Genomic DNA, 23,515 nt, shown 5'->3' with positions numbered 1-23,515 from the left:
ACAAAGTGCTGTGAATTCAGGTTGTGCAGGCACCAAGCTGCTCCCCAAAGCTGGTCAGAGACGTTCCCTGAGTCCCCCAGCAGAGCAGAAGCTCTGTCCTGTGCCATTAAGGGAGCAGAGCTGGGTTTAACTGGATTGGAACACCATCATGACCCTGCCTGTGGGGCTGCAGGGATGTGTGGATGGTAGCAGGGCTCAGGGGTTCTCACTGGGGCCGTGTAGGGCAGTGCTGGGATGATAAGGCTTTACTAGCACACAGGTCTCTGCTGTGTGGGTCTCAGTATCCCTGCACTCGGCTCTGGATGGCTTTCACCTGGGCAGGGTGCTGGGTGGGAGCCTGGGGCCCTGGCCACTGGAAGTATTGCTGCTAGGTGCTAGGGTGAAAAAATGCAGCTGCAGCCAGAGGGTGGAACAGTGTGGGGTAGGGTCAGAAATTCTCATAGTGATGTGCAAAGTAGGTCTGGTCCTTCTTGTTCATGTGCCGGCAAGCCTGCTCCACACTCTTTGTCATCCCGGGCGGGCCACAGCTGAACACCCCGATCTTCTGCACCTGGGGAAGGAGGAGCCAAAGGGTCAGACTGCAGCACCAGTTCTCCCCACAGTCCAGCCCCCCTTGCTCTCTGACAGCTTTCGGCATGGATGCTGGCTGAGCAGCCTGTCTTAGCCTCCAGAGGCTTTTGGGGAGGTTGTCCCATTCCCATGGAGCTGCCAGGGCCATGGAGGAAGGATGGGAACCCCCCAGCTCAGGTCAGTGGTTGCAGCTGGAGTCCTGCAATAGCAGGGGGTGTTTGGCTGGTATGGGGCATTGCTGACTCCTGCAGCTCAGCCTGGCTCCAGAGGGAAAACAAGATTCCCCTTCTACTTTGTTCTCGGTGCAGATGCCACTGAGGTCTCCAGGACCTTGGGGACAGGCTGGGACCAGTCCTCCACAATGGCCAGTGGGTGCACCTCCTCCTGTCCCCAGCTGGACACTGACCTCAGGATGCACCTCCTGCAGCGAGCTGAAAAAGGGCACGAAGGGAGGGCGCCCAAAGTGGGTGATGGAGCGCAGCCCCGTGAACAGGCTCTTGTTCAGCACCTTCTGGAAGTGCCGCTCACAGATGTACTGAAAGAGAGATTGGTGCATGTCAGATGGCCCAGCACAGCCCAGCATGGCCTGGCATGGCATGGCCTGGCACCCTCCCCCTTGGATGCTCAGGCTCACCAGCATGGTGGTGCGCAGATCGAACTTCTCAGCCAGCTGTGTGATGTAGATGTGCACAGAGACCAAGCCGTTCTTGTCTGACTCCTCCACCTCCCGGATGATGTCTGTCAGCCACTCAAACTGCCTCTGCGTGCGCGTCACCCAGATGAAGTAGATCTGTGGAATGAGGCCCAGAGTGGGGCCAGCATCCCCATGAATGTCTATGGACTCCACAGAGGATTTTACCCCCAAAGACACCAGCAGCAGCAGGAGGCATCTCAGAATCACGAATCAATTAGGTTGGAAAAGATCTCTGAGATCATTGAGTCCAGCCTCTCAGGGGGCTTGTCTTTCAGATACTCTTACCTTCTTACACAGCAGCTTGGAGTTTATGGATGACTTGAAGACCAGGTCCTTGAGAATGGATGCGAAGGGAGTCACCCCGATGCCTCCTCCCACCAACACTGACACCTCAAACTTGTTCCATTCTTGGTGGCCCTCCCCAAAGGGCCCATCCAGGTAGAGCTGGAAGGGAGACAGCAGTTAGCAGAAGTCTCTGCTTGCCCAGGCCTTGGAAGGGCTGGCGAAGTGCCTCAAGCTTGGCACAACCCATTGCCAAGGTGCTCTCTTGGGCTCAGATGTCTCCATGGGTGACATGCTGAGCAGGGCTCACCTTGGGCAGCGTGCCGAGGAGGGCCAGGCTCTTGGGAGAGTAGAGCTCGCGGAGGCGGGTGGTCCATGGCCCGACGGCGCGGATGTGCAGGCTCAGCGTGTCGTCGTGCGGGGCCGAGGTCAGCGTGAACGGGTGGTACTCCGTGGTGCCCAGCCCCACGCAGGCGATGCGCACCCACTGCCCAGACTTGTAGTCAAAGTCCTGTGGCCGCTGGAACTGCAGGTGGGTGACACCTGTGGGGAGGTGGGAGGGGGCTCCGTTGAGTTGGAGATGTTGAGATATTGATGTTCCTGCAGCGCTGCAGCCCCTGATGCTCTTGCAGGGAGCCTGGGCTGGGCTGGTGCTGGGTGGCCTGGGATGTTGTGGTACCTGAGGGCAGGAGCTCGGCTTTCACCACACTGATCTCCACCTTCTTCCTGCTCAGGCTGTACAGCTTGTCTGCGCTGTAGATGAGAGCTGGGATGATGAAATAGATGTAGAAACGGGGCTGCTGGATCAGTGCATAGCTGCCATGGATGATGACCTGGGCAGGGAGCAGAACCTTTTAGCAAGGAGAGTCATCACCCCAGGGATGATTTGGTGGCAGCCAGGAGTGGGGCTGCCATCTCCCTTGGGACTACTTCAAGCTATTCCATCTCATCTCACTGACTTGACCTACAGGCTTGCAGCACATCCCTCCCTTCCAGCCCCAATCCTTTACCAGGATGTAGAGCAGCACGTAGAGGTGGTGAGTGATCCAAAAGCCCTGGAAGCTGACGCGCCGGAAGTGGCGTGTGGCAAACACGTACATCACAGCAAGGACCACGAGCAGCAGCACTCCTGTCATGCCTGTGAGAGAAGAGTTAAGAGGGGCTGTGACTGGACTGGGCAGAGGGCTGCCCATCCTGGACACAGGTGTGCAGGTCTGTGCTAGGACAGACCTGGAATAGTTTGGAAGAACCACCTGGAATAGTTTGGAAGAACCACCTATTCTCACCTGGAATAGTCTGGAAGAACCACCAGTAATACTTCTGTGGGAGCTGTGACCTGGAGAAGGACAAGAGATTGCACCATAGAGTGACCAGAATGAACTAAAGGTTTCCATTTTCATTTCTGTCCATACCCAGGACACTCTTGTCTGGACTCTGCTTCGAATTCCACCTACCCATCATTTGTAAAGACAGTGGAGAAAAGGCAGGACAGCACGCTGAGAGGTGTGACCGAGAAGATGTAGACATTCACTACGTGACCTGCAGTGTGGAGCACTGTAAGAGAAAAAACACAGAGAAAGAAGCATCAATTGACGTGGATAGAGATGTGTCAGACTCTGCTGATGTCCCCTGGGACCTGGAGTGACTCGGAGGACTCCTTTTCTGTAGTGCAAGGCATCTATGTCTCTGCAAGGTCTTTAAGCTTCTGCCCGGTCCTGCCAGGGGGTGATGCGCTGGTCCTCTGCTGGTGGGTGGCAATCCCCAGCAGCCCACCCACCTGAGAAAATCAGGGCTGCCATGGCAATCCAGCGGTGGAAGTCGACGGCGGCGTCGAAGGGGATGTAGTGATTGAGGAAGGTCTCCCGCAGGACAGTGATGAGGTTGCGGCACATGGTGAGCAGGATGTAGGAGTACATGAAGGAGATGGAGGCAGCTGATCCCCGGGAGATGATGATCCCCACGAAGGTGGTCTGTGCAATTCCAGTGCTGGGGGATGCAAAGGCGTAGTCTGGGGAGAGAGAGCGGAGGGGGTGTCGTGTGCCCAGCGCTGAGGGACATCACCCTCTCTGCAGCAAGGGGACAGCCACCTGTGTGGCTCGACCAAAAACAGGACACCAGGGATGGGTTTGTGTGGGGAAAGGGGCACAATGACCCAGAACTGCTGGATAACAGGGTGTCCTTGAAGATCCAGGGAGGAGAATGTCCACCTGGGAATCTGCACTTTGGGACTATGGCCTCAGATGGGGAATCCAATATAAGAGGTGTCCATAAACTGGAACGAGTCCAGTGGAGACCACCAGGATGAGTGGGAGCTGCAGGACATCACAGAGCTATGTCTATGAAAGGGAAAGGCTGAGGGAAATGGTATGAGAGGTGTCCATAAACTGGAACAAGTCCAGTGGAGACCACCAGGATGAGTGGGGGGAGCTGCAGGACATCATAGAGCTGTGTCTATGAAAGGGAAAGGCTGAGGGAAATGGGTTTGTTCAGGCTGGAGGAGATGGGTCAGGGAAGATGGCTGTCTGCAGCCATCTCATGGGCACCCAGAGCAAGTCTTTCTCAGGCATGCAGAGTGGAAGGATGTGAGGCAAGAGCACGAGTTTCACTGTAGAAAACTCAGGTTTGAATCCTTGAAATTCTCCACAGGGAGGATGGTCAAAAACCAGCACAGGCCCAGCAAGGCGGTGGAATCACCAGCCTTGGAACCCCTCACACCTTCTCTAGACAAGGCCTTCAGCAGCCTCATTCAGCTTTGGGAAAGGGTTTTCTCTGAGCAGGGCATTGGACCAGACCCTTCCAGAGATCTCAGTCCAGGGGAGGACAGACACTGCTGCCCAAAGTTGTGCCCATCATGCCCCAGGAAATCTGCCAGCGTTGAGGCAGGAAGCCCGTGCCCCCTCAGCAGGGCAGGGTGGGCACTCACAGTAGGCTCTCTCAGCAAAGACACCGGCAGTGATGGCAGAGAAGAGGATGACACAGACGATGTGGCGCCGGTAATTCTCAACGAAGCGCTTGAACTCCTGGATCTTCTGCTGGACTCTGTTCCTCTCGTACTTCTTCCGTCGCGCTTCCGTGTACAGACGCAGCTGGTACTGGTTTGCCCTGGCAAGTACAGGAGTGCTGGTGTCACTGTGAGGTTTTCCTGGCAAGGAATGGCTCAGGGCCCAGGTCTGGGTTTCCTTTTTTCCCTGTCACATCAGTAACAGGGGTGACCTGCAGAGGACACCATCTGAGGGTGATCTCGGGTCAGCCTGCTCTACAATGCCTTCAAAAGCTGGTAGCAAACCTGGAGGAAGTGACTCACAAATGAAACTGTAGATGAGGACTGTAAATTTCATAGTAATATTCAGCCATCAAAAAATTATCTGCAAAAGGGGAACTTCCTTAATTGGTGCAATTAAGGCAATCCAAGATATGGCCAACAACAACAGCAGCTGAACTGCTTCCTTGAAGAAATACTTGCTGCTGCCACAGCAGGGAGGACCAAATTCTCTCCTGCAGTGCTTGTGGGCAGCCCAGGAGAACCAGGAGGAGCACAGGCGGGAACTGTCAGACAAAACCCCTCTCCAAAAGCCACTATGCCAACCTCTGGAGTGAGTTGGCCACTTCATCTGTTTGGAGGTTTTTTTTGTAGAGGCACATCACCCAGACCCAGCTATGGCACTGTCCTGCCAAGATGGGATTCTGTAGCTCCTTGACCAATGAGTGCCTCCTTGGAGCAGCGACATTTGACTAGAGGGCTACCCAGTCTGACATGGATGTGTGAGAAACAGCAAACAGGATAAGCCTGAGCCTCAAAAGCACAGCTGGTGAGGGGACTCACTTTCTTCCTGGTCTCTTCCTCAGTTCTTGGCCTTTTCGCTCCATGTAGTGACTCACAGTGTCCAGATTTGGGTCTTTCTTCTCCTCTGAGATGGTTCTGTGGAAATAGAGCTATGTCTAGCCCAGAGTTCTATTTGCTAGGAGTGCTTGCTGAAATTTTCCCCTTTTCTCCTCTTCCCATCTCAGGCTTAGCTGAGAACACGTCCAGCTCTTTTCTGCAAGCCTGCCTGCATTAACTCCAATTGCACATGGTCTGGATTCACTCCAAGATAACCCCTCCATCTGAAGAGCAATGCAGGACTCCCATCCCCACACAGAGGATGCAACAGGGCTCTACAGTAGGCAATTCCCCCTTCTGGCTGTGCCTGGGGAGGGGGCTGGCAGCCCCACTCCCATGGGGCATGGAAGGGGGAGCATGCACTTCCCACCCCTTCCCCAGTGCTGGGAGCTCCAACATCTGGTGGGAGCATTTGTTGGGGTGGAGGACAGATGTGAGCCAGGACAGGAAGAGGTGGAATAGCCACAACTGTGACACTAAGGAAGGGAACTTACCCTCTTGGCTCGTTCTTTTTTATGAAGGAGACACAGTTGTGCAGATTTTGCTTGGAGACCTCAGGGATACCTTTGAGGAGACAAAAGGACAAACAGCCATTCAGAAGGTGCAAAACAAAGTTTAAGAATCTCCTGTGGGCAGAGAAAAGCTCTAAACTGGCCCAAACATCACACATGAAGCAACAGCTGATGCCCCATTACTGCAGTTGGTGTGGGGGTGCTGTTGAGGCAGGATTTGAGAGGTGCCCATTGCCTGCAGCCTTGCAGGAGCTGGGCTGTGCCAGTGCCCACGGACCTTTGACGCAGAGCTGGGTGAGGCGCAGCTCGCTGTCGTGGTCCCGCAGCATGTAATGGAAATTCTCCCACGTCAGCTCATCCCGGTCCTGGAAGCCCGAGGCCCGGAACATGGACTCGGTCACCTGCTCTGCCTGTTCTCTCGACAGGCAGTTGTTGGAGATCTCAATGAAGGACCTGGAGCAAGGAGGTGAGATGGGAATACCAGCTGAGTCCCTCAAATAACACAGAGCAGAGTCCCAGGCCAATTTCATGGGAGAAATGGGCTCTTGGTTGCACTTCTGCACAGAAGCATGGAAACTGAGAGCTGCTTCTGAAGACATGTCTATAAACATTGTGAAAACATTAGGAGAGAGGAGGGAGAGTACCTGAGCATCCTCAGAAACTCCTCCTTGGAGAGGAACCCATTCTCATCAATGTCATACATCCTGAACATCACCTTGGATTTCTCTTCTGGGGACCCTTGTGGGGAGAGGAAGAGGCAAAGTAAAAACAAGGTCCTATCTTCATCAACAAAGACTATTTCATATGTTGGTTTTGATTGTCTGGACCCTGCAGCAGTCGAACCTCACCCTTCCACTTGACTTTCTCAAGTGCAAGGTGAAATATTGGGTGGACACACATTCTTTCTTGTGCATTATTTTTCAAAGTGTGCTTTTGCAGAGCAATGATTTTTCTGGGAGTTGTTTTGATTGAATCTGGCATCCAACACCTCCACCTGTGAATCCACCATTCCAGTGGTCATTTATGGAGAATCAGATATCAGACACAGTTGCAATGACCTCCCAGGTACAGGATGCACAGGATGTCCCTTCAGGAGAAAGGGCTGACGTGTCTGTGGTGGTGGGAGACAGCTCCCGTCATGAACCATCTTCCAGAAAATGCATTTATGTTGTCATGCCCCATAACCCAAGCTGAAGCTGTCCTGAGTGAGGAAATTTTAACCTATAGCAGCGTCTGCAGGTTGACCTGCTGTGTGAATCGTGTCCTCCACTCTGACAGAGCCTAGAAACAAGTCCAAGGGCAGCAGACAGGGGCATTAACCAGCTCCAGCTCCCACCTTTCATGAAGACCACCAAGATGTCCAGGAATTCCCGAAGGGAGATGTAGCCATTGCCATCTTTGTCAGCCAGGGAGAACATGGACTCCACGAACATGGAGTGCTCTTTGAGCCCCAGGGCTTCAGCAAACTCAGCCCTGCTCAGCTCACAGGTGAGAGACTCCCTTGCCTTCTGTGAAGATTCAAAGCTGAGCTCCCCAGCATCGGATCTGTCGATTTCCAGCACCTGCAGGTTGTGTCCCACAGAAGAAATGCTGTGAGTGATGGCAGAGCAGAAGGCTGGTGTTTCCTTCCTGACCTATTGCACAAAGACTGGTGGCTCCCTGGCACCAAACTCATGGCAGATGCCATGGAGAAAATTCCATGTCCCTCCTACACAATGTGACTTTTCACACTCCACATGACTGACCCCTCTGGAGACCTGTTACATCACCCAATAGTCTCTTTGCCACTTTAGACACCTGTATCACTGCAGGAGATCTCCCCTTGTCTTCTGCAGAGGAAAATGTATTTACTGGAAATATTGGCAGCTTCCTTGTGTATGATTTACCAGCTCTTCCCGAAAGCACCAGCCCCAATGTTCATTGTTTAACCAATACAGAAATACCTTCCCCCATGCATCAGGGCTTGCTACACCTCTACACACCTGAGCAAACAGGTGCCTGAAGAAAGTCTCTAAAATTTGTTTTCTCTGCTCCTGGGTGACAGCCCGTTTCATCAGGCTCTGCTCCTTCATCTCAGACAGATGCAGGTCAAATCTGCTCTCCTTCAAGTAGTCTCTGAGCTTCCCAACAAAGATGCTCCTCTCGGCCTCCCCATTGAAGAGCAGCACCTGCAAAGGGCCCACAGACTGGCTGTGATCACCACAGGCTCAGCTCCATGGCATTTGCTGGACCTGGTGGTACTCAGGAGGCCACAACCTCCCTCCAAGGCCTTACAGTGCTCCCAGTTCCCCCAGCTGGGTGGTGCAGAGGACTGTGGAGCATCCAGGGCAAGGTGCCATCACCCAGGCACCATGGCACTTACCAGGTCATACTCCTTGGGGCTCTTCAGGAGCAGAGCTTTGTTCCCTTTGTTGTTGGAGAGGATCACCTCCACTCTTGGCTGGGCTTTCAGGTTGATGCTCCGGAGCACAGACCCTCTGCTGTCCAGCACTTTGAGCACTTTCTCAGCATGGAGCTGAATGTAGACGGGACAGTTGTCTGTCTTGGGCCCATGCCACTCCATGGCTGGTGGGAGAGAGCACAGGACTCAGCTGGAAAGGTTCCTGCTCATCTCAGAACCTCCTGCACTGAGAGGCAGTTTGGGAGTGATTTCATGACCAGGAAGGTCTCTTAAAGGAATAATGATATCTCTTACTGCAGAGCTCAAGCACATGGACACAGGAGGAGTACAGGCTATGGAGCAGGGAGGATTTTTTCAGTGTGCAGAGTGAGGGGGGGATACTGTCCCTGTCCTGGAGCTACTGGTGCAACTGCTGTGCACAGGTTTCCTTCAGGCAAGGTGTGGTCTGGGAAGGATTAGAGTTAGAAGGGCACAGGATGACTCAGGTTGGAAGGAGCTCAGGTTGGAAGGGTATCTTGCCCTGCCCAGAGCAGGACCAGCCACAGGTCAGGCTGCTCAGTGCTGTTTCTGGTCAGGCCTTGGGTAGGGTGGGCTACCAAGCTCTCTGGGCTCCCTGTCCCACTGCTTGACTGTGCTCCTGAGGAACCAGTTCCTCCTTACATCCCATGTGGGTACAAGCCCCAGGCCCAGCCCTGTCTCAGAGAGTGCCCTGGCTGCAGCAGCAGCACCAGATGCCACCGCAGGGCTGCCAGTGCCACTCACCGTGTACGGCCTCGCCCGACACCTCCCTGCGCACGCTGGTGCCCTGCTTCCTCTGCAGCTTCTGGAAATCCCTCTTGCGGAGAGCAGCAACCACCCAGGCCACAAACAGAGTCACTGGGGACACAGGGGAGAAAGGGGCATGAGTGTCGCAGACATCTTTTATGAAAAATCTTTTCTTTAAGATTTTTCCTCCTGAGAAGCTGAGAGGCCTCAGGAACAAAATGTAAACATTGCTATCTGCTGCTGTGGAATGCAACAGGTGCATCTGGGATTGGCCCACGTTGGTTGTTTCTAATTAATGGCCAATCACAGCCCAGCTGGCTCGGACAGAGAGTCTGAGACAGAGCTTTTGTTATCATTCTTTTCTATTCTATTCTTAGCCAGCCTTCTGATGAAATCCTTTCTTCTATTCTTTTAGTATAGTTTTAATGTAATATATATCATAAAATAATAAATCAAGCCTTCTAAAACATAAAGTCAAATCCTCGTCTCTTCCCTCATCCTCAGACCCCTGTGAACACGGTCACACATGAGAGACCACAGAGCTCCTTACCCCACTTGGCTCCCTCCTGGTGCCCAAGGGCCCTGCCAGCTCAAGCACCTCAGCAGAGACCAGGACTCAGCAGCTCCTGCTGGGAGGTGCTTTGTCCATGGGCACTCAGCCCCTTTCTCTGGTGGAGAGGTGGAAGAGGAGGAGAGTGACAGGAAGAGGAAACAGAATGACAAACCCAGGGGCAGGCAGCAGAGGACAACGATGATGATCCCAAAGCCTGCGCCACTGCCTGCAAAGTAGTCCAGCACCATCATGGGCGTGCAGTTGGCCAGGAGTTGAGCTGTCAGCTGCTGGGGCTGGGGGCACGGGTCCCCTGCAAGGGGGAAACAGACTGTGAGTGTCATTGTGCCCAGCTCACCTGCATCCCCCGCAGGAGCCTCTGCATTAAGATGTTGATGGGGTCACGGCTGAGTGACCCAGCAGTGCAGAGCTGGAGTGCTTGATTTAAACTCCACCTCTTGGGGACAGCCTTTGGGTTTGGGTTCAGCTTTTGTCTGCCACAGCAAACCAAGCACAGAACTGGACTCAAGTGCTCTGCAGGTTCAGCACCATCCCCTCTCCTATTGGGATGGGCTGACCAAGACCAGAGCAATCTGGGGCTCAGAGCCTACGCTCATCTGGATGCTGCAGGAAGTCCTCCTGGTGTGACTACAAGGAACACACACCAAGGGAATAAAAGCACCTTGCAAGGTCTGGAACATTGCCCACATGTAATGCTTACAGTAAATGGGAAGATGTGGCAAGATTCCAAGAGGAAAAGGCATTTTGCCAAACAGTAATATGCATTTTTCCCTTGGGATCACGCCTGCCTGCACTACAGCCCTCGTTCAACATCTACATCATGCATCAACATCTTGCTCACAAGCAACCCCATGCATTTTGTGCCCATTTTACTGGTTTAGGGTCATAGCAAGTGTGAGGCCTGAGAAACTCCAAATCTGATGTGATCCCTGTGCCATTTTCTCACCAGCTGTGTCACTGGGATGGCTCTGTTTCCCTTGCTGCCGGCAGGAGCCAGTCCCCCTCTGTGCCCTCCCATTGCAGGGTGCACTCACCCTGTCTCCAAACGAACACGTGGGGCTGGAGCTCTGTGGGTTTGGCAGAGGTGACAGAAGTCAGCACGCTGTGAAAGGTGGTGTTACGGATCTCCCTGATCTCCTCCTCTGTGAACAGCCTGGGGAAAAGGACATGGAGACAAGTGGTTGCCCCAGGTGTCGCTGACCAGCATCAGGAGGGAACTGAGGAAGCTGGAGGATGCTTTGTCCTCCAGTTTTCATGTGTTACTGGGGTTTGCAGAGCAGCTCCCAGACAGGGACAAGGCCATTACCCATTCTTGGTGTTTTCGAACCAAAACCTGTCGCCATCACGCAGGCGCAGGAACTGCTCCAGGATGATGGTAGAGAAGAGGGAGCCACCAGCCTCCAGCATGCCTCCAGGGAGCAGCTCCAGCCCAGCCAGGTTGTTGCCATACAGGGCAGCAACCTTCTGCAGGACCTGGTGAGAAACCCCCATGACACATCTGTGAGCACAGGGAGTTCTGCCAGGGCACCAGAAGTGTTGGCAAGCCTTAGGAGGTGTAAGGAATGTGCATTTCCCAGGCACCACACACATCTGTGGGCTGGGAGGATGCTGAGCCTCACACAGCCTGGAGCCCATGGCTTGAACTTGAGCAGCTGAGCATCACTCCCAGGGCATCTCAGCTCTAGGAGGAGCAGAGTGCCCGATGGCACAGGAGTGTAGCACTGGATGATTGATTCATGCCATGAAATTACACAGTTACCCCCCTGCAGGCATGAAAATCACCCAGGGCAGGACATGCACTGATCTTCCTATGCAGCTGCAGAATTCAGTTCCTGCCTGAACAACCATCACCCTTTGTCCCACATACATTCCTTGCCCTGTTACCTGTGGCTCCAGGTGTGGGGCAAGGTTTGACCAGTTCTGGAGAGGTTCCAACCCAAAACGCTGCCGGACTTGGTTATAGGTGGGCAGGCCAAAGTCTCTCCCTCGCTGGATCCAGTTGGCCACGTAGTCGGAGCGGGAGTACCTCAGGGGCCCGTACCAGTAATCTGTGGGGGCACATGCTTCGTGTGTCTGTAGCTCTCTGCACCTCCATGAAAGAGGCTGAGCTGTGTGGCTGCGTGCTGATGAAGGAGGCAATGGGACCTGCCTCCCCACCCTGCCCAAGGCACAGCTGCAGTACAGACCTTGCAGATCTTCCACCACAACGTTGTCCTCCCGCTCTGCTATCTGCGAGCTCATCCCCAGCAGGAGCTCGTCCACATCTTCTGCCTGCTGCAGCCCAGGGCTCTGACAGGCACAGGAAGAGCAAGTGATTCCTCTTGCACAAGGGAGGAGGAGAGAAAGCAGCCCCACAAGCCTGAACCGGTGCCCCCAGGGGTGTAGGGGAACCAGGGACCTCTTCCAGGCTCATTTTCTCCACATCGGCTCAGCCTCGAGGTCTGGGCCTGACACAGCTGAAGGCTGTGGGGAGTAGCTCTGACCCCTTGTCTGGCTGTCATGCTCTGCACCCAATTTCCCTTACAGACCCCTGTGGAGTGCCCCATAACACAGAGTGAGGGATGAAGCCCCCCTGCCACATCCTCAGGACCCCCCGTGCTCCCTGCCCCGTACCTCTCTGCTCCAGTAGCTGTTGCAGAGCCGCACTGCTGGGAACGAGGCACCGGAGACAGACACGTTCTGGAACCTGCACCTGGTGTCCCTGCAAGAGCAGAGAAGGATTGAACCTGCACCTGGTGTCCCTGCAAGAGCAGAGAAGGATTGAGCCCACAGCCTGAGCCAGGGCTGCCTGCAGCTGCCAGGGCTTGCCTGTCTCAGCTGAGACATGGGGAAGGGACAGAGACCATCTGCAGGAGTGACGGGGGGTAGGGTGGTTGGGAGAGATGGAGATGAGAGATTTGGGATGTTAGGTTGTGGAATTTGTGATTTATTGTAAAGGGCGTGGGTGCAGGGGTCCTGCTTGGAGCTGCCAGCCACAGCTCACAGGCTTGAAAGAAAAGAGTGATAAAGAGGATGAGAGAGAGAGACAGAGAGAGAGTAAGGGAGGATAAGAGAGAGAGGTTCTTATTACAAGACAATAAATCTTTTTTTGTGTTGAATATTCTAATTTTTGCTAACTCATTTAGTACAATATATAAATCTTATAGTATTTACATACAGTTTATAAGAATTATTACATTACTATATTGTGTTACATTTTAAATTTTAAAAATTACTCTTTGGATTTTTTTTGCTAAGTTAGTTGGGTCTGCTCTGACTTTTGGACTTGCTTGTAAGCAGAGGGTATTGTTTCATTAAAAGGGGACTACTTTTAGCTGGTCAAACAATTTTTTTTCAATTGTTTAGTAACTAAGGTATCTCAAAGCTTGCTTTCATTTCAATTTTGCTTATAGTTTCTACATTCTCAAAATCTTTTGCTAGACAATCATATTTATAATGCTTTCTTTCATCTTCCCCAACGACCATCCCAACAGTGACCATTCCCAGTCACCAGCCCAGCTTGGGCACTCCCTCCCCTCACACGGGCACTGCAGTCCCATGGTCCCACCAGGCTGCTCCTACCTCTTGTAAACTCCTGGAGGCACCATGGTGGCCAGGAATTGCCTGGCAGCTGCCACAAATTCAGGAGAGATGCTGGGGTCCAGGTGCTGCTGGTAACCTGTGGGGCAGCAGCCAGGCTGGAGGCAAAAGGAGCCAAGCCCCCTCTCCCTCCCCACCCACCAGCTCCCCTGGTCCCCCTGCCCTGCTCCCAGCCCTCCACTGCCTGCCCACCCTCACCTGGGTACTCAGGGACCCGTGTGTCCAGCAGGGTCGGCAGCCACTCGTACAGAACGATGCTCTAGGGAACAGGGAAAGTGGGTCAGGGCAGAACCAGGCAAGATCTTGGGGGTCCCAGCAGAGCTGGGGGATCCCAGCCCTCACCTGGAAGGTGGCAATGACCCTCTTGCGAGCGTGCTGGAAGAGATCCTCATCAGACCAGGCAGGATGCTGCTGGGCCAGGGCTGCGGCCACGTGGTTGTGGTAGCGGAACCAGGCGATGCTCTCAGCCTGCAGGAAGGGGTTCTCATTCCCCCAGGCACTCCCCAGGTCTGCAAGAGCCACCACGACCATCACTGGGGCTGTCACCGCTGGGTGTAGCTTTGCCCGTGGCTGGAGGAGCGCACCCAGCCCTGTGGGACCAGCCCAGTGTCCCCTTGTCCCTGGAGGAGCTCACCCAGCCCTGGGCCCAGCCCAGTGTCCCCTTGTCCCTGGAGGAGCTCACCCAGCCCTGAGGGTCCAGCCCAGTGTCCCCTTGTCCCTGGAGGAGCTCACCCAGCCCTGTGGGTCCAGCCCAGTGTCCCCTTGTCCCTGGAGGAGCTCACCCAGCCCTGTGGGACCAGCCCAGTGTCCCCTTGTCCCTGGAGGAGCTCATCCAGCCCTGTGGGCCCAGCCCAGTGTCCCCTTGTCCCTGGAGGAGCTCACCCAGCCCTGTGGGCCCAGCCCAGTGTCCCCTTGTCCCTGGAGGAGCTCACCCAGCCCTGTGGGCCCAGCCCAGTGTCCCCTTGTCCCCTCGTCCCTCCTTCTCCCCAGCCAGACCAGCAACCTGGGCCAGTGAGAAACAGCACCAGGCCCCCAGCATGACCAAATATTGGGCAGGTGAGGAACTCAAAGCAAGCTGAGAGGGTTTGTGTCAGCAGCAGCCCTTTCCCCAGAGGAGTTCAGCTGGGATCAGAGCTGCTCTCTGACATTGCCACCTGGCATGTGGCCTCTGGAGCTTCTGGCGTGTCCTGCTGGGGCTCAAATCTCCCACCCCCTTGGGAGACTGCCTGCTCCCCCACAGCCCTCCTGATCCACCTATCCTGCCTCTCTGCATCTTCTGCCCTTTCCCCTTTCCTGGGCTCAGCTCCAGGCCCCCCTGCTCCCAGCCAGGGATGAAGAGCCATTGGGATGCCACCCTTACCGTAGATCCCTTGGGGACCGCCCTGTCCCGTGGATGGATCCAGTGCCTTCCACATGGGCACCCTGCCGTCCGTCTGCCTCGGGAGGCTCCCGCTGGGCCCTGCTGCCAGCTGTCCCCCCTGGAAGCTCCTCAGAGCATCGCTCCAGGAGTGAGAGGGGCCGTAGATGGAGCTGCCATCCAGCCAGCCCGTCACCCCGTTGGTCTAGGGCAGGCACAGAGAAGAGGCATTAACAGGGGCCAGGGTTTCACTGGAAAGGTGTAAAAAAGAGGTCTGGAAAGCCCCAGTCTGTCTCTTTTGTTCTTGCAAAGCAGTTTGTTTTAACCTCATTTTAACAAGAGCTCTCAGAAAGCAAATAAATGCACAGACAATCTCTATGCAAACTTCAGGAGTTAGTGCCAGGTAGAGGAAATAACCAGGTACAGGCTTTTCAAAATTACATTTGGGATTGTTTTTGCCCCAATTATATTGGCTATGCCCAGAAGCAGACATCTGTGAATCCCTGTGTAGGCTGGAAGGGGACTAAATCCATCTCTGGGGAAACTGGGAACACCAAAGCTTTCCCCTCTGATCTCACAGTAGGAAGACCCACTATCCTGGAAGCATGTTGAACATCTCCCCTGCCAAATGTTTACATGGAAACATGCTTTTTATTCTGAAAACATGCTGGAGTTTCCAATTTTTTAAGCTTTTTAATATTGATAAAAACATGACTTGCTAAACAGGTCTCTTCAGGGTTTGTCATGAGAAAGGTTTAGGGGGATGTTTCACTTTGGTGATTTTGGCTGGGGAGATCTCCAGCATGAAGAAAGCTGGGGAACACAAGCAGAATAGCAAAATCCAGAGAAATTGGGGAAAAAACTGAATTTATTTTCCAAAATGACTGAAATTCAGGGAAGCACCACAACTTTGTGGCAGTGCCAGCTCAGCTTTGTGATACATTATTAAAGACAGGACTTGGTGCCTAAAACAATGTGCAATAATTAACTGACCTAATTACTTTTTCTTCATTCAGGAAATGCTTTGACCCTGGGCAATCACTAGCATTGCTCAATGTGAAACCTGGAAGCTGTCTTTGGGTTCATTTAGTTGGTTCAAACGCTTGAGAGATGTGTATTTTTAAGGATGTAGTAGTGCTCTCATTTTATTTTTGTAAATTATATTGGGTGTTACTGACCCCAGTGGTGGGTGGAGAAGAATTTGGACAAAAGGCAAAGAGCAGAGGAGAGCACACCTACCTGTTCCCGGGGGCTGTTGGGGCTCTGTCCCGTCTCTGCTGCCCAGCGCACGCGCTGGAAGGGCAGGACCACGTCTCCAGTGCCAGCAGGGTCAAACACGGCGTCTCCAGAGGGGATGTGGATGTTGAGGAACTCAGCAGGACAGCCGGGTTTCTCCGTCTCCAGGATGTCCAAGAGCACGTGGAAACCTGGCAGACACCAGAGCGTGGTCAGCAGCTGCCAGCACTGGAGCAGGACAGCAGGAGGGCAGCTGTGGGCAGGCTGAGGGGACCACCACGAGCAGCCAGGGTGACCCAGACCAGGCTGAACAGGGCTGGAAGGAACCTGGCGTTCTGGAACAAGATGACCATTGAGATCCCTCCCTTCCAACCCAAACATTCTATGATTTCCCAGAGACAGACCTAAGACTGGAGACCTAAGACCCCGCTGAGCTCCTGGGAGACTGAAAAAACTGCTCCAGCTTGCAGCAGAGTAGCCCAGCACGGCTCTTATCGCATCTGTCCGGTGTTTTTGCTGTGGGGCAACTCTGCTGCTAAAAGAAATGAGGATGTTCCCAATTGACAAATATCAGCACTTGGGTCAACTGGCAAAGGTCACCAAAAACCCACAGGAACTCTCCTAGCTGGACAGTGCTGTGGTGAAATCATATCCTCTCGGGGGTCTCTGTGGTCAGGATGACCCCCAGATGTGTCAGAGAGCTTCTTTTCCCAGCCTGGCAACCAAAGAAGGAGTTGGGATTCTTCTGTTCTGGTTTTCAAGGTTGTTTATTTTCTGTTATCTATAACATTCTTTCTCTGACCTGCCGAGGTCTGTCTGGGTTGAGGCACACTGACCGCCTTCAGTTATCTTTTATACTAAAAACTATGTGTACACTACTTACAGTAATTTCCCAATACCTATCACCTATGTCAGACAGTGAGTTTCTACTCTAAACCAATCCAAAAGTGCCACCATCACCCAGAAGATGGAGGCTAGGAAGAAGGAGAAAAAAGGGCAAGGCACGCCCAAATTCCTCCATCTTGGGACCCCAAACCCCCATTCTAAAAACCCCAAAATTCTACTTTTCCACCCTGTGACAAACTAACTATCATTCTACTTAAACTTTTGTGGCTTATAAATCCTCGTATAAGGTTGGTAATTTTTTCCATGGCTCAAAATCAAAGGCACAGGGGTCTTGGGCTCTGTGCCAAGGTCTCTGAGCCCCCTGGCAGGGGCTTGAGCCATCCAGGACAGCCAGAGGGATGTCCTGGGTTCCAGCAATATCCAAGGAGTGTGATATCCACAAGTGTCTGCCGGGTCTGATATCCACACGTGGGTCTGCTGCGGAGCGCTGGGCGAGGAGCGCTCCTATGCACAGCCTTGGGTGTGTGACAAACCAACATTTTTCCACCCAAACCACAGTTTTTGCAGTGAGTGTAAGGCCCCGTGTCTTACCAAAGAAGACAGCCAGCACGGTGGTGTTCCTGCGGGAGGGCAGCCCCGAGGGTCCCCGTGCCAGGGCGGTGCTCAGCTGGCGCGCGTTGGGCACGCGGGGCTCCTGCAGCGCCTGGTACACACCGTCCGCAAAGCGCGCCGGCAGCAGGCGCAGCAGCCTGGCTCCTGCAGCACCAAAACACAGGGGAGCTTGGGTCATGTGGGTGCTGTGCCACCCAGCCATGGCAGGACACGTGGATGTGTGCTCAGGTCCCAGAGGACAGCGAGAGCATGGCGTGGTGTGACAGTGTTCACAGGAGTCCGAGGATGAGGAGAGAGATGAGGATCTGACTCCATGGCTTCAGAAGGCTGATTTATTATTTTATGATATATATTATATTAAAACTATACTAAAAGAATAGAAGAAAGGATTTCATCAGAGGCTAGCTAAGAATAGAAAAAGAAAGAATGATAACAAAGGTTTGTGTCTGGGACAGAGAGTCTGAGCCAGCTGACTGTGATTGGCCATTAATTAGGAACAACCACATGAGCCCAATCCAGATGCACCTGTTGCATTCCACAGCAGCAGATAACCATTGGTTACATTTTGTTCCTGAGGCCTCTCAGCTTCTCAGGAGGAAAAATCCTAAGAAAAGGATTCTTCATGGAAGATGTCTGTGACAGCGTGGCTTCTTAGAGTGGCCAAGAACATCCAAGGTTTGGTGGCATCGCCCAGAACTGCTTGCAACACTGGAATCAGTACTCTTAGAGCCAGGAGGGACCCTCATCTCTTCCAGTCATCCTTCTCTTGTCTGTGTGCTTCCCTGCTGCTTCCTGAAGGGCTGGGATGGTGCTCCAGTGAGCAACTGGAGTAATGTTGAGCTGTCCCATATTAACAGTGTAATCCTATAGAACTGTGGTGTTTTCCAGCACCATAGGGAATAGCAGAGGGAACAGCCAGAGACAAGTGTGAAGATGAGAGAGAAACTCCCTGATTTTGCATGCACTGCTGCTCCCAAAACTGAAAGGCCCAGAGGCAGGAGGTCATTTCTCACTGATTTTAAAAACCTTGTCACCAGTGTGGTGGGCTCCATTTACTGGAGCTCCCCAGAACTGGGGGAAATCCTGAATTCCTGCCTTAGTTTGTGGCTTCGTTTCCGTATGTCGGTTTCCAAAAGTTAAGGTCTGATCTGTCTACTCTAGAAGAGGAAGACCTGGTCTGTCAGGGCTGGTTTTTCCTGTCAGGCTTTGGTGTTACTAAAGGCTGGTGACACACATGTCATGTGGGAGAGCCCTTTAGACTCCAAGCTGTGCAACTGCCACTGCATTTTGTGCCAGTGTGTCACCAGAGCAGTGACCAACCTGCCAGAAATGAGGATTCAGAATCTTCAGTGTTTTAAGTAAGATCCTGCCTGATGTGTCCTGGTCTCTGGCTCAGGGACATCTAGAGTTGAGCCCATGGCTGTAGGCATGAGGAAACAGTTCACCAATGGCACAGGGAAATCCCAAATGCCTCTCCCAGTACATGGTATCACTTCTTGGTAGGGCAGAAAATCAAAAGGTTCAGCATGCCTGGACCATGAGCTCTTCTGCCTTGTTGAATTGCCCAAGTTGAATCCTTGCTGAACTGTGTGCTGATTTTGGCTAAAGATGTTTTTTTGCAGCTCTGGGATCCCTGACCACCACAGAAACACCTGCTGAGAAGAGCTGAGTCTATTCTGAGATATCTCATAAAGGCACAGCTTTGCTCTGGGGCTGACCCAACACCAGCATGACCTGGGCAGCAGCAAAATGTGGCAATGCCCAGACATGGGCAGTCTGGCCCCTGCATGCTGCTCCCACAGGGCTCTCAGCTGCCTCTAGGGACCCCTGGGAGGTGGCTTTATCTGCCGACCTGCCTGGTTCAGGCTCAGGTCAGGAAGCCCAGTGCCCGAGGTGCAGCTCACCTTGCCCATGCCACCCCTGCCATCCCTGGCACTCACCCACAGAGCCGTGGCTGTGGTGCTGCAGGTTGTTGTACCAGCCATCGTAGCGCTGCACCTCCCACGAGATGCTCTCCTGGGCTCCTGGAACAGACAGAACCCACCCCATGAGCAGCAAGAAAAAAGCATGGAACAAGCATCACCACTAGAGAATTGTATTTATATTGGGATTTTTTTCCCATATTCTTTCTGAAACTTCCCAATTATGCAGGTTTTCAGACGAGTTTTACATTCCTTTTGAGGGACAATAGCTAAAATTAGAAACTCGTGTGTGATCCTGATGTCCCCAGATCAATTTGTGGCCACCACTAATCTAATCCCAAAAGACATTCCTTTTCTCTCTCTCTCTTACTGGATCAGAAACCTCTCCTTACTTCTGACTCCTACAATGTCCATGTGAGTCAAGGAAGTACTTGGCACTTTTGCATCAGCCTTATTTCCTTCATGTTAATTTTTATTAGTTTTACTTTTTATTTTGCTAATACTAGCAAAGCCTTCCAGCTCCAGCTAACAAGCTGTGCACTCAGCTGCCATAGGGCAGTCTCTCCACCTGCACTTTGCTCCAATTTTTTCTTATCTCCTCACAAGCTGCATCACAGAATCATGGAATTTGTGTTGGAATGGACCATAAACACCACCTGGTTCCATTCACCCTGCCGGGGGCAGAGACACCTCCACAAGAACAGGGTGCTCTGAAATGATGTCCTGTGGGTCAGAGGAAATTCCCCTGAGGGGCACCAACTCCCCAGGATCTCCCCTTGGGTTCCCCTGCCCAAATCACACTTACCCCCCAAGGTCCATGTTCCCACCAGAGCCACAACCAAGCTCAGCATCACTGCTGCAGGTTCCATCAGTCCTTGGAAGCAGAGAGCTGCAAATGGAGAGGAGAAGGGAAGGAGCTGCAGGTGGGCTCTTCCCAGAGGCTGGAAATGTGGAAAGAGCAAACCTCAGCTCCTTGTTGTGGTTTGTGCTGCTGGGTAAAACCTCACTGCTGCCATCATCTACCAGCAGTGCCTGCTGATTTGGGCTCTGGGAAGTTGGCAGGAGTTGTGTGAGACCCCATCACCTTGGGATGTGTCAGCTGGCCTGAGAACCCCTCTCTGCTGGAGCAGGACCAGTGGCCCTGCCTTGGGGTGTCCCAGTTCAGACTCACAGCTCACCATCTGCTCTGTTACAGAAAACCCTTCATAACAGAAACAGGCACCTTTCAGCTGGAAATTTTCCCTGCATTGACCCATCCAAGCAAATCCAGCTGTGAACATGATGGAAAAGCCTCAGCACTCAGTCAGACAGCCCAAAGTGTGTGATGGGACAATCTGATCCCCTCTGAGCTGACCTGATGGCCATCCCTCCTGCCCAGCCTTTCTCATGGTGCTTTACCATCCCCTTTCCACAAAAACCCTGGATCCAGAGCAGATTCCACCACTGGGAACAGAACATTTAAAATCCCAGGCAACACCTGGCAGAAGAGAGGGATTCTCAGTTCTGAATTGCAAAGTGACTTAGAGTCACAAATGTGACAATTCCACCTACCATTGCTTTCCATGCACAGAAATGCCAAACCTGAATTTAACTCCAAGACAGGGTTTTCCACTAAATATGGCTCTTTGTCCCTGGTTCAGTGTGCATCCAAAGATCAGCACTATTTCAGAAGAGCTGTGCTGCCAAGAGATGCAGCAACACACAGGTTTCAGCTTTTTCTACATCACTCTGTCACATCCAAATTGATGTTTCTAATTTTTAATCTTTTTTTCATTCATTTAATTAAGACTTAAATAAAACCTGGTTTTGGAAAGGCTTACACATTTCTAGCAGCTTTGTAGGTTTTATATTTGATTTACTGAGAATTGCAGTGGGGATTTTTCACCTATAACTCCCAGTGGTGCAAACTGCAAAACATGATCCCATGTTGAACTGTCTGCTTGGAAAACAAAGAGATCTTTGACTTAAATAAAACAAACTGATCTGAGACTTAAATATTATCATTTGCACTCACATTAATTACATTCATCAATTTAAGCACTCATCACCAGGCTGTGAGCAGAGCATGTAACCTGTGGTCAGTCCTTCTGCCAGACATTCCTGTACTTTTGGTTTTTTTGCATTAGAAAATATGTTGTATCTCAAGAAGTGACATTTCCATGCTCCTTGACCATCACCACAGCTCTTCCATCCTTTCCACCCCACAGCCCTGTGCTGAGCATGATCTGGGGGATGTGAGATTTACTTTGTGCAGCTGGTGGGAGCCAGAGGCTCTGTGAGCCCCATTCTGCACAAAGAACAGGAAAGTTTGGCTCCCAGTGACACATGGAGGTGCCTGTGATCTCTGGCAGGAGGGGCACAGTGCTGTCACCATGGCCACAGGGACAGGACTGTCCTGCCTGGAAGCTCTGCCTGGTGAAGCAGCTCCTTCCCTGGGCAGGACAGCAGCTGCTGCCTTGTGCAGAGAGGCCTCCAGTGCTGCAGAAAGGGAGATCCCAGAGGCACACAGAGCTGGATTTATCAGACACAGCTGGATTTATCTCCTCCTGACTCCAAATGTGCAGCTGCCCCCCACCCAGAGCGGGGTCTGAAGGTGCCACAGACGTGGCTCAGGAGACACAGAGCAGAGCCAAGGCTCAAAGCACATCACCACAGCCACAGCACACATCATCTCCCCCTTCCCCCTGGCTCTTCTCACAGAGTGCCAGCACAACAAGTGTTTTAAAATTCCTTCTGTCACTGAGCACACCTCCCTTGTCCTCAGGTATGGGAATGACTCTTGTCCCAAGCCGTGAGATGACGTGCCAGTTCTCATGAACCCTTTATCTCCTTACACCCAGGAATTAAAATCCACTCATTGCCTTATCAATCCAAGGCTCTGCAGGCTTTCCAGTCTGGATCATGGCCAGTGTGATACAGTCACAGTGGTCATCTCACAGACTGGCCCTTGAAGCCCATGGTGCAGCTGGGCTGCTGGGGGAAAGTTTGGCAAGTTTGGGTTATTTCCACAGCCTTGTCAAGCTTCCCAGGAATATTGTAATGATGAGCCCTCCAGACTCTGCTTTTCCAGAGATTCCCTGTGCCACCTTTGGAAACTCACTCCCTCCCTCTGCATCTAGTGAGATTAAACTTGTCTTCTCCCATCAGAGAGGATCCTGTGTCCTGTCAGAGCCTGGAGCTTCACACCCCTCCAAAAACCATGTGTCAGTGCAAACACAGCTTCCCACAGAGCAAGGACCTCCTGCTCCACCTGATCCCAGCAGATTTTAAAGATTTAACTTTAGGCTCCCCTAAACTTTGGGCTTCAGCCTCCAAGAGTCCCCTGGGCTCTCCTTGGAGCCACAGGTCACCTGGGATTGTGGGCCACACCAGCATCCTGAGAGAGCACCAGCCCCACGGCAGAATCTGTGTGGTCACCCAGAGCACAGCAGATCCAAGGCATTCCAGAGCCTGGATCCTGATCCCTATGGTCCTTGTGAGCCACAGCTCGTTTCTATCTCTTCCCAGAGCTGCTGGGACACAGCCGGGGGCTGCCACCTTCCCCCACATCCCAGTCAGTCCTGGGATTTCAGAATGGGCTCCATGTCCCCAGCCCTGCGTCCCAGAGTGTCCTAGAGGTGTGCACAGCCCCAGACAATCTGTATGAGCCGTGTCCCCAGCCTCCCCCAGTGCCCCAGGGCACAGCAGGGGCTCCGTGCCCTGGAGGAGCATCAGGGGTCTCTGCCTGTGCCCGCGGTGTCTCCTGTCCCTGGCAGGGACACGCTCTGTCCCGGCAGCGATGGATGTGCGGGGCTCCACCGCACCCTGCAGGTGAGGCCACGCACGGCTCCAGCTCACCGTGCTCGCTCACCACCCGGAGCATGGGGACACGGGGACACGGGGGGACAGAGCCCGACCCTTCCATCCCCTGGGTCCAGCTCACCGTGCTCGCTCACCACCCGGAGCATGGGGACACGGGGACACGGGGGGACACGGCCCGACCCTTCCAACCCCTGGGTCCAGCTCACCGTGCTCGCTCACCACCCGGAGCATGGGGACACAGGGACACGGGGGGACACGGCCCGACCCTTCCAACCCCTGGGTCCAGCTCACCGTGCTCGCTCACCACCCGGAGCATGGGGACACGGGGACACGGGGGGACACGGCCCGACCCTTCCAACCCCTGGGTCCAGCTCACCGTGCTCGCTCACCACCCGGAGCATGGGGACACAGGGACACGGGGGGACACGGCCCGACCCTTCCATCCCCTGGGTCCAGCTCACCGTGCTCACACACCACCCGGAGCATG

General features: G+C 53.3%; 1 protein-coding gene across 1 annotated transcript; it reads right to left on the bottom strand.

Moving 5' to 3' along the window:
- Nucleotides 1-427: 427 nt before the first annotated feature.
- DUOX2 (dual oxidase 2) lies at nt 428-20,096 on the bottom strand. Its single transcript, XM_036389688.1, has 33 exons — nt 20,033-20,096; nt 19,246-19,329; nt 17,285-17,449; nt 15,851-16,038; nt 14,615-14,816; nt 13,597-13,763; nt 13,453-13,513; nt 13,237-13,333; nt 12,289-12,376; nt 11,862-11,964; nt 11,560-11,723; nt 10,982-11,148; nt 10,710-10,828; nt 9,830-9,967; nt 9,102-9,215; nt 8,301-8,503; nt 7,921-8,106; nt 7,275-7,500; nt 6,583-6,676; nt 6,216-6,391; nt 5,921-5,990; nt 5,370-5,465; nt 4,470-4,648; nt 3,324-3,554; nt 3,001-3,100; nt 2,833-2,882; nt 2,557-2,684; nt 2,226-2,379; nt 1,857-2,089; nt 1,550-1,708; nt 1,205-1,360; nt 977-1,105; nt 428-550 (listed from the first exon to the last, which is right to left on the bottom strand). Exons 1-33 carry the CDS (start codon nt 20,094-20,096, stop codon nt 428-430), a joined length of 4,614 nt encoding a protein of 1,537 aa, XP_036245581.1.
- Nucleotides 20,097-23,515: the final 3,419 nt, after the last annotated feature.

This window comes from Molothrus ater, chromosome 13, assembly GCF_012460135.2.
Source record: "Molothrus ater isolate BHLD 08-10-18 breed brown headed cowbird chromosome 13, BPBGC_Mater_1.1, whole genome shotgun sequence".
Taxonomy (NCBI): Eukaryota; Metazoa; Chordata; class Aves; order Passeriformes; family Icteridae; genus Molothrus; species Molothrus ater.
Note: the sequence above shows the minus strand (reverse complement) of the source record. Positions and strands in the feature narration are given on the sequence as shown.